Source organism: Xylona heveae, assembly GCF_001619985.1.
Source record: "Xylona heveae TC161 unplaced genomic scaffold L228scaffold_5, whole genome shotgun sequence".
NCBI lineage: Eukaryota > Fungi > Ascomycota > Xylonomycetes > Xylonales > Xylonaceae > Xylona > Xylona heveae.
The window spans coordinates 579,793-592,315 of NW_017264197.1; the positions used below are offsets into that span (position 1 = coordinate 579,793).

The window sequence follows — 12,523 nt, forward strand, 5'->3', positions numbered from 1 at the left end:
ACACACACACACACACACACACACACACATATATATATATATACGTAGGAAGGAAGAGCTAATTTTGGACGATATTTATTCCGGATGTCAAATGTCGAGAATATGCGGCTTCGTGTCAAACTGACTGGCTTGATTCTCTTTTACAGGCATGCCTCGGACCCGGTCCAACCTATCAGATTAAAGAAAGTAAACAGCGTACCCAAAAGAATATATACTTAAGGAGATCACGGTATAGACTATAGTTGAGAAAATAGCGTGAGAATAAGATGGCAAAAGTCAATCGCAAGCGTCAGAACACGAAAGTGTGGACTAAGAGAATGAATCGAAAGGCCATTTTATATGAAGCATCAAAAACGATAAGTATCGAGATGATAAATTCGAATCCAATGTTTTGTCAGTATGTCCGCATAGAGAAGGGAGTACCTGTGTATGACTTGCATGTGTTTGTTTTACTCAGAGAGAATACTGACTACGTGACTGGTGCTAGACTACTAGCTCAGTACGTGATAGGTGCGACAGTTTGCGGGTCCATCTAAGGGACAATACGGTACTTCGACAATCAAACAATAAACTATCAGCTAAGTTGGAGAAAGGGCGCCTTTCTAGTAGCGCAAAGGGGTGTCGGAAATCGCCTGTGCTTCTTGGTCTATCTAGAGTACGCCCGTATAAATTACACTTGGGGACCATACGAGGCGGTAGCTTCAGTACTGTAATAATCACCTAAACTCCAAGTGGAGAGAAAACAAGTGACCACTCACTTAGCTATAAGTTAAGCTAACATACTCCGTACGCCGTGGCCCCAATTAGGTATAAACACAGGCTGCGGTTGTACCTGAGCTCGCCTATGTTACAGACTGTTTCACCTCTCCCACCGATCACCCCTACCTACGTATGCCATTACGGAGTTACCCTCCGACAATTCTCGTCACTGCTTGTGGCCGGAGGGGACAGCTTGAAGCAGATGTGAGCGCATATTACACCACGGCGCTGTATGGCGCAAACAGTTCGGAAAAGCCCCCGATCAATGTGTCGGGCAGATGTACCATCGATATACTTTGTACACCTTTCTATCATCTGTAGCTCTCATTCGTCTACTTGCTTAAACTCACGGCGCAGTGCATGCGTGTTTTAGGATGTTGAGGATGCACATCACGACACGTTTCACCGATCTCTGCTCTGTTACTCGGACCGCTCGGACACTGCTTTCGCATCGCGAGGGTGATGTGTCCGTCTTCATACTCGGTACGGAGGTACTGTATTTTGAAAGGGGAAGCATCTCCATTGCGCCCGCAGAAACACTGATTGACTATCTGCCCTGCCATTTTGGGAGGCTCAACCTCCCAACACTGCGTCGTTAATCGGCCCTACGAACTGACTGGGTAGATGGCGTGGCTAATCCAAATGTTAGTAGAGGGCCTTCTAGCCATTAGTCGTCCATGGGCCGATTCATCCGTTTCATTGGGGGCGGCCCGGGGCCAGATACTAACGCAACATTGACGATCGCCAGCGCAACCCTAGAACAGAGAGTAGAATCTTTTTTTTTCCCTTTTTCTCTTCCCTCGTTCGCTCTTCTCGGCTCCGTAATCAAGCATGCAGGTGGGCGCTGTGCCTCATCCTACGCGGCTACTTTAATTTACCTGTGGCAGCCACTGCAGATTCGCGGGCTGTGGGTGCCTGGCTGGCGTGAAGATAGAGTAAGTTAATTTCCTTAAGGTACTTTTATTAGTCACTCTTACTTGCCCACGACAACGTCTCACACGGGCCAGGTGATTTACAGACCTTGTCAACATGTTTGGACTTTTTAATCTGGGGCCAGACAAGCCGAGCGTTTCGACTGATATTTCTCTACGAGTACAGAACCGTGCCAGCGCCATTCATCATCACCGGGGCATGCTGACATTGTCGTATGAAAAGCCTCCGAGCGACCTCAGCTTTGTCGTGACCTCAGTCCCCTTCCACGCCTGCGCAATAAACGGTTTCAAAAATATTAACGAATATTCTGCCAAAATACAGGAGGCCCCCCTGCTCTAAGTCGGTTAATGAAAATAGTTCCGTCGCTACTTCGGGGAAACAATCTCATCTGCGCACCACCACGACTGCAATTTAACAAAAAAGTCAAATTTCTCTCGTGTTCAAGTCTCGACGAAATACCAATTCGACTCGCTACGGCTCAGTTATTTCATCGCCCAACCGAGGCGCCATCAGGCCTAGTCACGCATCTAAATTGTGCGCCGAGTTTCTTTACATAATGTCAAGTTTTGTGTGGGCGTTTCCGTTCCCACCACTACGAGTACCGATGATGATAATCAAAACTCGGTGGGATGAGAGGAAGCCTTGACTCATTAGTTCTGTCCCGTAAGGTTTTCCTCTTGCCGAGTAAGGCGGACACTCGGACGTTTTCCACTCAAGTGCTGCGGACCCTGGATTAGGTAAATTGAAGTGCCGCCGCTTGAACGCGGCCGCAACCACCCGTTGAGCAAGCCACTTTTGCGGGCTTTTTCCCTTGCCCTTCTCCCTTTTTTTCTCTCTCTCTCTCTCTGTTTTTGTCTCCCTTTTGTGGACCAGCCTTCCAGCTAGATTGTCAACGTATCCTGAAGAAGACATACAAACGTGGGACAGGGGTTGCATTGGCAATTTAGGAGCGGGGGCATTCGGTAAGTGTGTGCTTCATCAAACTTGTTCTCCGTTGTCGTTGTGGAGGGAAGCGCTCAGGAAGGACCCGCATCAGCCCCAGGACAACAAATGCAGGAACACACAAGTACTGGTACCGAGGCGGTGCAGGGAACGGCGGGGGTCAACCCGGACGAGTCAACAGTTGGGCAGGTAGCGATACTTGGTCATCCACCAAACTTATTTTCTCCCTGTCCAGTTCGAAGCTCCCGTACTCCGGTGGCTTTGAATATCCTGGGCCTGTTGGTCTAATTTTTTTTCCTCCATCGCAAAAAGCATTACTCTAACGTTCGACGACGACCACGCTAGCAGGGAGGGTCCAGCGGGCGACTATCCTTCACGCTTTGGCGCTACCCTCGGCACGATTGCCCCTCTTTGCAAGTTTGTGATGACCATATGCTGAACCAGAGATCTCAACGACTCTTTTTGACCTTCAAATTTTCGATGGGCTTGGGTGGAGCGCTGACGCCAACCGCATTGCTCCGCCGATTGACGAGCTCAACCCACCCTTACTCTGAGGTAAAAGCTGCGGCAGGCAGCCTTTCTCTTCTCCTACGATCGGCCGCTATATCGACCGGGTTGTGCTTCTTGGCGCCTTTGCATGGTCGTGCGCTGAGGCCAGAAGACGGAGAGAATCGAAGGAGAACAATCTCCACTGCCCGGGCGTCCCAGCACAGAGGATACGCCGTCGAGCAATGTCGTATCTGACATGGATGATTCCCGGTCCGCGCACCATTCTCTGCCCGGTAGTCTCTACGCTTTTCAAGCATCTCCTCTCATACTCTGTTCTACTTACCTGCAAAAAAAGCCCCGCCCCTTCGGTGTACCGGGTACCCTTCGACTTCTTCTTCTCTCGATCGGGTCCTCTTCGGACGAAGGTGGAGAAGCGTACCTGAAGAGTTGATTAGCCCTCATTGGGCTCCATCCCACTCGACTCAAGCCCAAAATGCGCTCCCTTTTTGTTGTCGCGTGGCGTAGGCGTATTCAGGGCTGTCTTGTGCTCCTTGGCCCCTCCGCCCACGTCAAGTGCCGCACCACCTCCCCGAATGATCATTAGGACGGGTGCTAGTCTTTTTGTGTAGAAGGGGCGGCCTTCTCTCTTTTCCGCCGTGATACTACTACGGTACAGTAACGTTACAAACTATTTTGAGCCTGGCACGTCTGTGCTCCTCTCCTCTCCTGCTCCGCCGAACCTGGCCCCAAGAGCGCCATGAGGCTCATAGTTTTCTTCTCTTTTCCTCGCATGGTTTGATGCCCTCAGGCTGGGTCCTTGATCTGTTTGTCTGTCCCGCCTATTCTATCACCCAAAGCAAGCTCATTCCACGTGGATTGCGGCCTGGTCCAGTCTGTGAAAGCGGTGCTGCTCTTGTTACGATTACTGTTGTCTCTGCTCTCCAGCTGCCTGGTGCAGACATTGCCACTCGTTTCTTTCACCCCTTCCCTCTCATTGGCATCTTGACCCCCCACCGTTGTCTCATATCTTCTCTTTCCAACTTACGGAACCTCAAAACTTCTCAACGTCTCTCCGTCCTGCTGGTCGTGTGTTGCTCATTCCAGCGTGATTGGCATAGACCAGGTCGAAACGAGGGCAGGTGACAGGTAGCATTTTCAGCGCCCGAAGCTTTGCCAGGTATACTCCACCGTGAGACGGTCAACTGCGACATTTTGAACTGCTCGTAAACGCTTGAAGTACCAATAGTGGCTGGCAACTTGCGCGGAATTTCTTTCTGAGGATTGTGTCCTACCGTGGTAGAAAAACGCCTGCGCCTCCCATTTCAATTGGGGTTGCGCTGGTGCGTTCCAATCACTCAACTGGCTCTCGAAAATTGGGCAATTTGACAGAGCGCCCGGTAAGCCTGGATGAGCTGTGTCTCCTGCTTCAACGCTGAGTGTTCCTTCTAACAGAGTGTTCGTGTTACCCAGAATCTTCAATTGCAAGAAAATCCAGTCAAAGTGGTATTCAGTCACAGAGGTGGTGCCAGCGGATCGACGGAAGCGCTTTGGGACGTCTCAATCCAATAAAGTCGTGAAAGAACAGACCTTCTCGAGCAAGCTGGCCTTTGCTCAAAACATCATCATAGTGGTCGTTGAAATATCGGGCTATCTGCATTGCTGGAAACGTGCAGCAGTCGTTGGATTTGTGGGATGGAAGGCAGCAGCCGCTCACAACGGCTAAATGATCCGGCAGTATATGCGACAACGCAAGCTGCAGGCCAGAATCCAGCGCGCCGGACTGGTATTGACCGTTTCAGGCAGCAACCGCTACTAGCTGCACGCTCACCGAGCTCTGCACCGCAAGTTGGACGAGCTGAGGCCAATGCCGGCTACGGTTTTGGATATGCTGAGCCCTCCCAGTATGGCACGCCCGCCGCATTGCCCACCAATCCAATGTCGTACCCAGCTACAGCAACAGCAGCCGCATATACACCCGATCAGCCTCGGCCGCAGAATACATACACACAGTACGGGTCAAGCCTGATGTACAACGTCCCGCAGCAACCTCAACCGTCGTATGATCCGACCCAGACCTACCAGCCACGGCAGTCAGCGGCCCTCGAGGTGCTGTCGACACAATTTGGGGTTCCACAATCATACTTCGTGCCAGGCGAACCCGCTAGTGCGCAAGGATCTGGATTAACACCGCAACACGCGTCGTCTCAATTCCCTTCTTTGCCTTATTCCCAGCAAACCGCCGCAGATCAGCGAGCTTCTGTTAGCCAGCCCTACTCTGCCGGGATGCCAGAACTTTCAGAAACCGCTACATCGGAAGCGTTGGAACAACAGCAGAATCTTGCACAGGAACCATCCAGCTATGATGAGGCATACAATCAATATCAGATGGCGCTAAGGCAAACCTTTGAAAACGCTCATCATGGCCGACTTGTTGAGGCTGGACAGTCTCTGCTCCAGATTTCCGAATGGCTTCTCGGCCATGCCGAAGATTTGGGTCAGTCTCACCTCTTATATCTCGCTGTTCCTACCGTACATGAGAGGACCATGAGCTAAGGTTGCAATCTAGGACTAGTTCGAGACGAGCAGGAGCTCCACAATGACAGGATCAAATTATGGACAGAGTTCAATACCTGTTGGCTCGCTGTGCTTCAAAAACAAAAGGACATGACGCATGATATGCTCAACAGAGGGCTCCGGCCGCAACCGCCACAAAGCATGCTTGGAGTCGAGTACTTGGAGAAGATGGGAAGAGACCTTGTTCGGATGTGTGATCCCATGGAACAGCATGGCCTCGTCGATTACCAAATGGGTGTGTGGGAGGAACAAATCATAAGCAGTAAGGCAATCATTCAAGGCACGAAGATGGAGGGCCGCGTCACGCTAACGAGAAATGGGGACAATAGTCCTATCTGAATGTTTGGACCTCCTTGAAGATGGCAGCGGTCAAGCGGCGGGCTCAGGGGAGAGAACACAAGTCTCCCAGACCTCTGCATCTGGGCATGGCTCAAGTGGCCGATGACACGGCTTGAACATCACAGAACTTCATTTTATGAACAGGTTGAAGATCTGCCAAGATGCTTCTGCGAAAAAAAATTTAACACAATTCGGGAAGTTAAAGCTGAACAACACACGTTCAGCCTCTCTTGGTTCTTTCTTCCTCTCTGAGAGAACTTATCTCGGGGCTCTTATACCAATCCCGTATCCCTTTTTAACCTTTCCCCCCCAAATCTAATACCTCTCTTTTCGACCACGAATCGTCGACCATTCCTTAACGATCCTTGGACGGTACACTTCTGAGCTACGGCCAGTTGATATAGTTACCTTCCTTCATACATCTTTAGGAACAGGTAGCTGTGGTTTCGAGGATACGGCTTAAAATTCACCTTTTTTTTTGCCCTCCCTCTTGACAATTCTGTCATCCAGTGCCGGGGGGTTTGTGTTTGAGGATTCCATTGGAATAGGCCATGGCACCCACATTCACAGGACCCTTTTAGGACAACACCTCCTTGCATCTAGAATTCCTCATACTCCGTACATATGTGACGCAAGTCTCTAATTCCTCTTTTGCAGGGATTGGTACGTACCACTCACCACTGCCGACGATCTCCTTGCCGCGCTGGAGCACCGGAATAACGCTTCATGCTGCTCGTTGTCCTCTCTTTTTACCCTTCCCCGTCTTTACTTTTAAAATACATCTAGCGCCTGTAGAACGCTTACCTTGCATAGCTTGTACCATTCTTGGTCCGCAACATCAACATAAGTCTCCTTCGTAATAATAGTAGTACATAATAATTGCATCGTACATAGGTTGAACGTTCTCGTAAGTAGAACCGTATATAGACGAATGATAAGTTGTACATAACCTTATCCAAATCAACGTTCAAATATTCCGTGATCAGTCAGTAGCCCGCGTAATTGAATCCACAATTTCACTCCATTTTCGTGGCACATGATCAGGGAAGATGACCAAGCATACATTACCAGCATCTTCTAGCGACTGGGTACGGGAGCCTGCAGGCTGTATTACCAGGGTCATATCAGTTGTTTCCCTTTTTGATGGTCATTGAAGAGTTTCCAGGGTGAAAATCCGGATTAATCACTTCTTAATGGAATGAATATTCTTTTTAGGTAGATGATCGTGCTTGGTATCATTCTTAGTTGATTTCTTGAATTTACTACTGGATGAACTTTAACTGGAGAAGCAGGCAATAGGACTTGTCTTGCAGAAATCGCTGCAAAATTCTTCAGTAACCAACACTAGTCCTCGCCAAAGGCTTAGCAGTCCTTTTTGCCTGGAAACGAAGCCCACACCATTTGTATAGAGTTTGAGGAATGCCAAACATATCGATGTGTAGTAAAACAATCAATGCTAGGCCAAGTCGTCATTCATTGCTCGAAAGTAAAAGAGCTAGCACTGCATATCGATTTTGTTTTTGGCATCCTAGTTCAAGGGAAGGAGACCAAGAGCTCACGTAAACAAACGAATGGCACCGATTCGGCCTTGGGTATCGTTATAGAGCTCCCTTCAGAGCTCTTGTAAAGGCCAAAATTATTTCGAGCTATCAGCTCGGAGATGAAGCAAGATCATATGAGGGGAGATCACGTCGCCAGCAACAATTTTTGATAGCACCTTTAGATGCATCCAAGCTGATTGAACTATCGGGCATAGAAGGGTGTCGGAAGCGCAAATTAGAACACATCTGTAGTGATAATTAGTTGAAAAGTCCTTGAATCCTGTCTGAATATTCAGGTTTGTCCAGCCTGCCGCGGAAAGGATGCAGGCGACGGAGGAAATATGAAATGCATCCCGTCGACCCGGCGAGGAAAAACTTACCTAGCGTCATGCTCATGGAGACATCAGTGTTCTCCACCATTTTTGTGAACTCTTCAAAACTGATTTTTCCGTCACGATCCAGATCAGCTTCCATAATCGTTTTATCGACGATCTAGAATTGATACGTTAATTAGCCCATTGACATTCAATCAAGAATAAACAGTGGCGTTTGCCATTAGTATTTGGGTGACGTACCTGCTGCAGTTGCTGATCTTTCAAATTACTTCCAACCATCATCTTCAGGACAATGAACAGCTCGCCGTTGGAAATGTATCCATCTCGGTCAATGTCATAGACCTTGAACGCAAACCGGAGCTTCTCTTCCTTATTCCCTTTGCTAGAAAATGCACTCAGGCCAGAAACAAATTCTTGAAAGTCGACATCCCCACCACCATCTTCATCGAAAATAGCTATCATTCTGTCATGGGATGCCTTTGTCAGCATGTTTCGACTTCCCTGACATTAAAGGTTTGTCACTTCTAGTTGCGATTGGACAGACCTTGTTGCTAGCGGATTTGAAGAGACTTGTGGGAGGCTTAAGAATTCGTCACGCTCGATTGTGCCAGAATTGTCCTACCCAGATTTGCGATTAATAGGCGGTCAAGGAGGGATATCGATGAAAGATGACGATGAAACAAATGATTTTTACCTTGTCAAGTTTCATAAAGCGCTTGCGGAGACGGTCAACTTCATCACGGTCAACTAATAATAAAGTATGTTAGTAGTCACATTTCAATTTTGTCTTAAATCTTGGCTGATGTTGTAAAAAAGGCGGCCACTTACAGTTAGACCCTTGCACGATGTTCTCCAACACCTGTGAACTTGTGTTGCCCATACTGACTTAATTCCGGCTGGCAGTGTGTAATTGTGTCGTTAAGAAATTAGAAATCTCGTTCCCTTGATCAGGAAAACCAAGTAGGTGGGTGTTGGGTCTGTTGACTTGGTGTTGATGGCTCATCCCCCCCTCGTCCTCAAGGGTCCGAAGCTGAGATGGCGGAGAAGTCCTGATGACTAAGCATTAACGGAGCTTCTCAAAGGCCCTCTATTCATTACCAGACTTCTACAGCATCACCACAATCTCGAGAGAGGAGCTTAAATTATACATGTAGTAATCATATGAATCTAGTCATTGTAAATGCTATCGTTCCCAGTATTAATACGGTAGCGTCTAAGGCGTAGAGATACAGTCTCCTAACTTCCACGGAGTACAACTTATAAGAACGATGCCGCCAGGGCGAGAGGGGACATGGACGGCCGAGGGCGACAGATGTCGGGAAAACTATAAGCCGAGGAGGCACCGAGGAATAGCTAAGGCACATGGCCTGTCATAAGCTGGAAGAAGGTCATACAACAGAGCTCGTTAGATGGAAATAACTCCGTTTATGACTTATTACTCCAGACTCAGTCAGCAGACCTGTTTCATCCATAGCTACCTCATACGACTACTCCGTGAGGAATGCCCCGTGTGTCCTGAAGTCTGCAAATACCACCTGGACCGATAAGTGCTCACGAGAGCCCACCCTTATCGCCGACGGAGGGTGTTCATCCCACTTGACGGCAGTCGAACTTCTATATTTCAATCCCTCAATACAACTTTTCTCAGACGGCCTGCCGCTTGTATTCGCGGAAGCAATTCTAGGAACAGATCTTTTGTATCAGGACCTGCAACATATTGGATTAGTGGGGGACACACTGTTCGGATTGAACCATGGCGGAGCTTACTTCAATTAAGCTCAATGCAGAGAGTCATCTGCTGCTCGTGGGTCTAACTCGCCATGATTATTTCCTGTTCTCTAAATAATGCTAAATTGATGGAAAGGACCAATCGCTTCTTCGTCTACCATATGAACTCCTTCGCAAGAACTTTAAAACGTCGCAGCGACTGGTCGAACGAGAGCGAGAGCATATCCTTTCAGCGATCAAATCTACCGCAAGCGCTTCCGTGAGCCTTTCTTCAACAGCACAAACACAAGCTTCCTTAGACAGTATGATTACTCGCATGCAAGGGCTAAAGCGCAAACTTGAAGTTTTGCACGAGGAGGAGAAGGCTATACACGAGCATTCGAGGAAACGGATTCAGCACTTGCAAGCCCTGTACGATATTCCCAGCTTAGTAGACGTCAAGTATGATGAATGGTCAAGAGTGAGATTAAATCGACTTCTTGTCGACTATTTACTTCGGAGTGGCTACGGGGACAGCGCACTTGCACTTGCGCAGGAGAAACATATCGAAGACCTGGTCGACGTCGACGTATTCGTACAATGCCATAAAATCGAGGAAAGTCTGAGGCAAGGGAGGACACAGGAATGCCTGCTATGGTGTAGTGAGAACAAGCAGGCCTTGAAGAAGATGAATGTAAGTACCAGTTATCATTCAACGCCTCTGTTACCATTCGCTGATACCATATACTTTTAGAGCAGCCTCGAATTCGAAGTTCGGCTGCAGCAATTCATTGAGCTCGTCCGGAGTGGTCAGATAGGAGAGACAAAAAAACTTCTCGAGGCAACGCAGCACGCCAGAAAATATCTCATACCACATAAGGACACGCAGTCTAAAGAAATACATAGATCGGCAGGCCTGCTTGCATTTGCCCCGGACACGCAGGTTGAGCCCTATAAAGTGAGATTGCGCATCCTCGCTTTTTTTTTTCTGAGTTTATTCTAATTCTCTTTGTCATAGTCCATGTATTCTCGTTCAAGGTGGGACTTTATTGCCCAGCTATTCGTTAAGACACATCACGAGCTCCTTTCTCTACCTGTTCGACCACTTCTTCACATTGCTTTATCCGCCGGCCTTTCAGCTCTCAAAACACCAGCTTGCCATTCAGCGTATGCCAGTAGCAGTTCGAATGCTAGTTCCTCGACAACAACTGTTTGTCCGATATGCTCCACTGAATTGAACGAGTTGGCGCGGAACGTTCCGTATGCGCATCATACGAAGAGTTACGTAGAAAGTGATCCGATGGTTCTTCCGAATGGTCGGATATATGGTCGAGACCGGCTGCTGGACATGAGCCGAAAAGTCGGCCTGGGTGAAAAGCAAGTCAAAGATCCCACAACTGGAGAGATTTTCCATGTGGACTCGATGGAGAAGGTTTTCATATCTTGACCTTGCTTACGCCGCTTTGGATTTTCTTGGCGCTGATGGTCATGGCAAGGAGCAATTTTCTTTTCCTCCGGTTCCGTTGGTTATTTGGTGAAACCTAGCTTCCTCAAACGTCTTCATCTGATGAAGCATCGTCTCCCTTTTTTCTTTTCCTTTTTGGAATCGTGCTGCGCTGAGCTCCATTGGAGTCACTGAGTTGAAAGATGTATGAGCGTGCACTCCTGCTTTCTCCCTTCCAGCCTCCACCCCCTTCAATGTTGCCCAGCGTCCTGGCGTGTTTATAGCCCGGGTATGCATCCGCTTGGAACTTGAAACTCCTGGCTACACTAAGACCCACGTGCCGCGCGAGATCTCGGATATTCCAGAGCGTATATGGGTCGCCCTCAAAGAGTGTTACGATAATTGTCCCCTCACTGCGTAGTAAAGGCATTGCTGCCTTAAAAAATGCGACCAAGAGTTCTATGATTCCAGAGATCGTCCATATTAATTAGCGAACTTAGAAGCCAGAACAGATTCTTGCCCACCTTGATTTGCCCGTACTTGGCGGTTCACATCCTTCGTTACACCTCCTGTGTGTGGGAAATTCCATATGATGCGATCCCACGCGCCTTGACTGTTGTCTTCATTGCCATGACTGCTAGGCTTTCGAATCTCTTTACGCTTTCCAAGCTTTCGTGCATCGACGCCGTACAATACAGTTGCCCCGCCAGCTTCGAGTTCAGCTGTATGAGAGGCAGCTTGTGGATACTTGTCGCACACGGCCTCGGCGGATGGCTCGTAACTCGTCGCAGCAAGGACTTCAACGAAATGGTGGGTTTGAATTGAGAGGGCAAAGGAGAAATCACCTGCAACGAAAGTTGTAGTTCGCGCGCAAGGGCGCGGACCTGATGTCAGCAAATCTTGTATAATTTCACTCGCGCTTAATACTACCCAGAAAAATGATAAATGTCTCAACAAATGAGTAACTGATATAACCCGAGTTTGAGATAAAAACAAAAAGACTATGAATTCAAATTACCTTCACCTATTAGGAGAATGCGGTCTTCTGGGGAAAATGGAATTGTGGGCTTCAAAGGTGAACGCTGGGAAATGTTAGCGCTCGTAGTGGACGAAGTCGACCCAGCTTTGCCAGCTTTGCTCGGCGGCGTCTTTGATCCTTTTGGGCGCTGAGCTTGACTTCCGAGGTTTCGCTTTTTATGGCTTTTCGCCATTTTCTTTCCCGCCGTAGGCCAATGCCGTTGAATAGACGATTAATTTGAATGAAATGGCAACGCTTCCTTCTTTCTGCCGTTGTCAAAAGTAGAAAGTCGATTCACTTCGCTTGGAGTGGTGCTGGAAGCTTTGAGATCAAGGCGGACCGAGAAAGCACCTTAAAGCTGAGCAAATATATTATTGGAAACCCTCAACGCTAAAGATGTCGACGCTACGATTATATGACGATGAATATGAAAAGCTACCAC

At 48.3% G+C, this 12,523-nt stretch overlaps 4 protein-coding genes across 4 annotated transcripts; 2 read left to right on the plus strand and 2 right to left on the minus strand.

Moving 5' to 3' along the window:
* Positions 1-4,815: 4,815 nt before the first annotated feature.
* On the plus strand, positions 4,816-6,142 carry L228DRAFT_268045 (hypothetical protein; the record flags this gene model as incomplete). Its single annotated transcript, XM_018335071.1, has 3 exons — positions 4,816-5,617; positions 5,690-5,959; positions 6,027-6,142. The coding sequence occupies 3 exons, from the start codon at positions 4,816-4,818 to the stop codon at positions 6,140-6,142; spliced, it is 1,188 nt and encodes a 395-aa protein (XP_018188213.1).
* Positions 6,143-7,737: 1,595 nt separating this feature from the next.
* Positions 7,738-9,127, minus strand: L228DRAFT_132894 (calcineurin regulatory subunit B). The gene is made up of 6 exons (XM_018329108.1): positions 8,741-9,127; positions 8,607-8,659; positions 8,457-8,530; positions 8,153-8,375; positions 7,958-8,069; positions 7,738-7,823 (listed from the first exon to the last, which is right to left on the minus strand). Exons 1-6 carry the CDS (start codon positions 8,790-8,792, stop codon positions 7,813-7,815), a joined length of 525 nt encoding a protein of 174 aa, XP_018188214.1. The 5' UTR covers positions 8,793-9,127; the 3' UTR covers positions 7,738-7,812.
* Positions 9,128-9,325: 198 nt separating this feature from the next.
* On the plus strand, positions 9,326-11,066 carry L228DRAFT_282752 (hypothetical protein; the record flags this gene model as incomplete). The annotated part of the gene is made up of 4 exons (XM_018336037.1): positions 9,326-9,716; positions 9,777-10,313; positions 10,374-10,577; positions 10,638-11,066. The coding sequence occupies exons 1-4, from the start codon at positions 9,666-9,668 to the stop codon at positions 11,064-11,066; spliced, it is 1,221 nt and encodes a 406-aa protein (XP_018188215.1). The 5' UTR covers positions 9,326-9,665.
* A 51-nt stretch (positions 11,067-11,117) lies between these two features.
* Positions 11,118-12,393, minus strand: L228DRAFT_132935 (hypothetical protein). Its single transcript, XM_018329109.1, has 3 exons — positions 12,082-12,393; positions 11,588-11,908; positions 11,118-11,522 (listed from the first exon to the last, which is right to left on the minus strand). Exons 1-3 carry the CDS (start codon positions 12,272-12,274, stop codon positions 11,170-11,172), a joined length of 867 nt encoding a protein of 288 aa, XP_018188216.1. The 5' UTR covers positions 12,275-12,393; the 3' UTR covers positions 11,118-11,169.
* Between the last annotated feature and the right edge of the window lie 130 nt (positions 12,394-12,523).

Excerpts from the sequence above, each read along its gene's own strand:
- L228DRAFT_132894 (XM_018329108.1), bottom strand. The coding sequence starts at position 8,792 with ATGGGCAACACAAGTTCACAGGTGTTGGAGAACATCGTGCAAGGGTCT. Across the intron at positions 8,660-8,740 it reads CATCGTGCAAGGGTCTAACT|TTGACCGTGATGAAGTTGAC; the intron begins GTAAGTGGCCGC and ends CTTTATTATTAG. Across the intron at positions 8,070-8,152 it reads AAGATCAGCAACTGCAGCAG|ATCGTCGATAAAACGATTAT; the intron begins GTACGTCACCCA and ends TATCAATTCTAG.
- L228DRAFT_132935 (XM_018329109.1), bottom strand. The coding sequence starts at position 12,274 with ATGGCGAAAAGCCATAAAAAGCGAAACCTCGGAAGTCAAGCTCAGCGC. Across the intron at positions 11,909-12,081 it reads CATTCTCCTAATAGGTGAAG|GTGATTTCTCCTTTGCCCTC; the intron begins GTAATTTGAATT and ends CTTTCGTTGCAG. Across the intron at positions 11,523-11,587 it reads CCAAGTACGGGCAAATCAAG|AACTCTTGGTCGCATTTTTT; the intron begins GTGGGCAAGAAT and ends CTGGAATCATAG.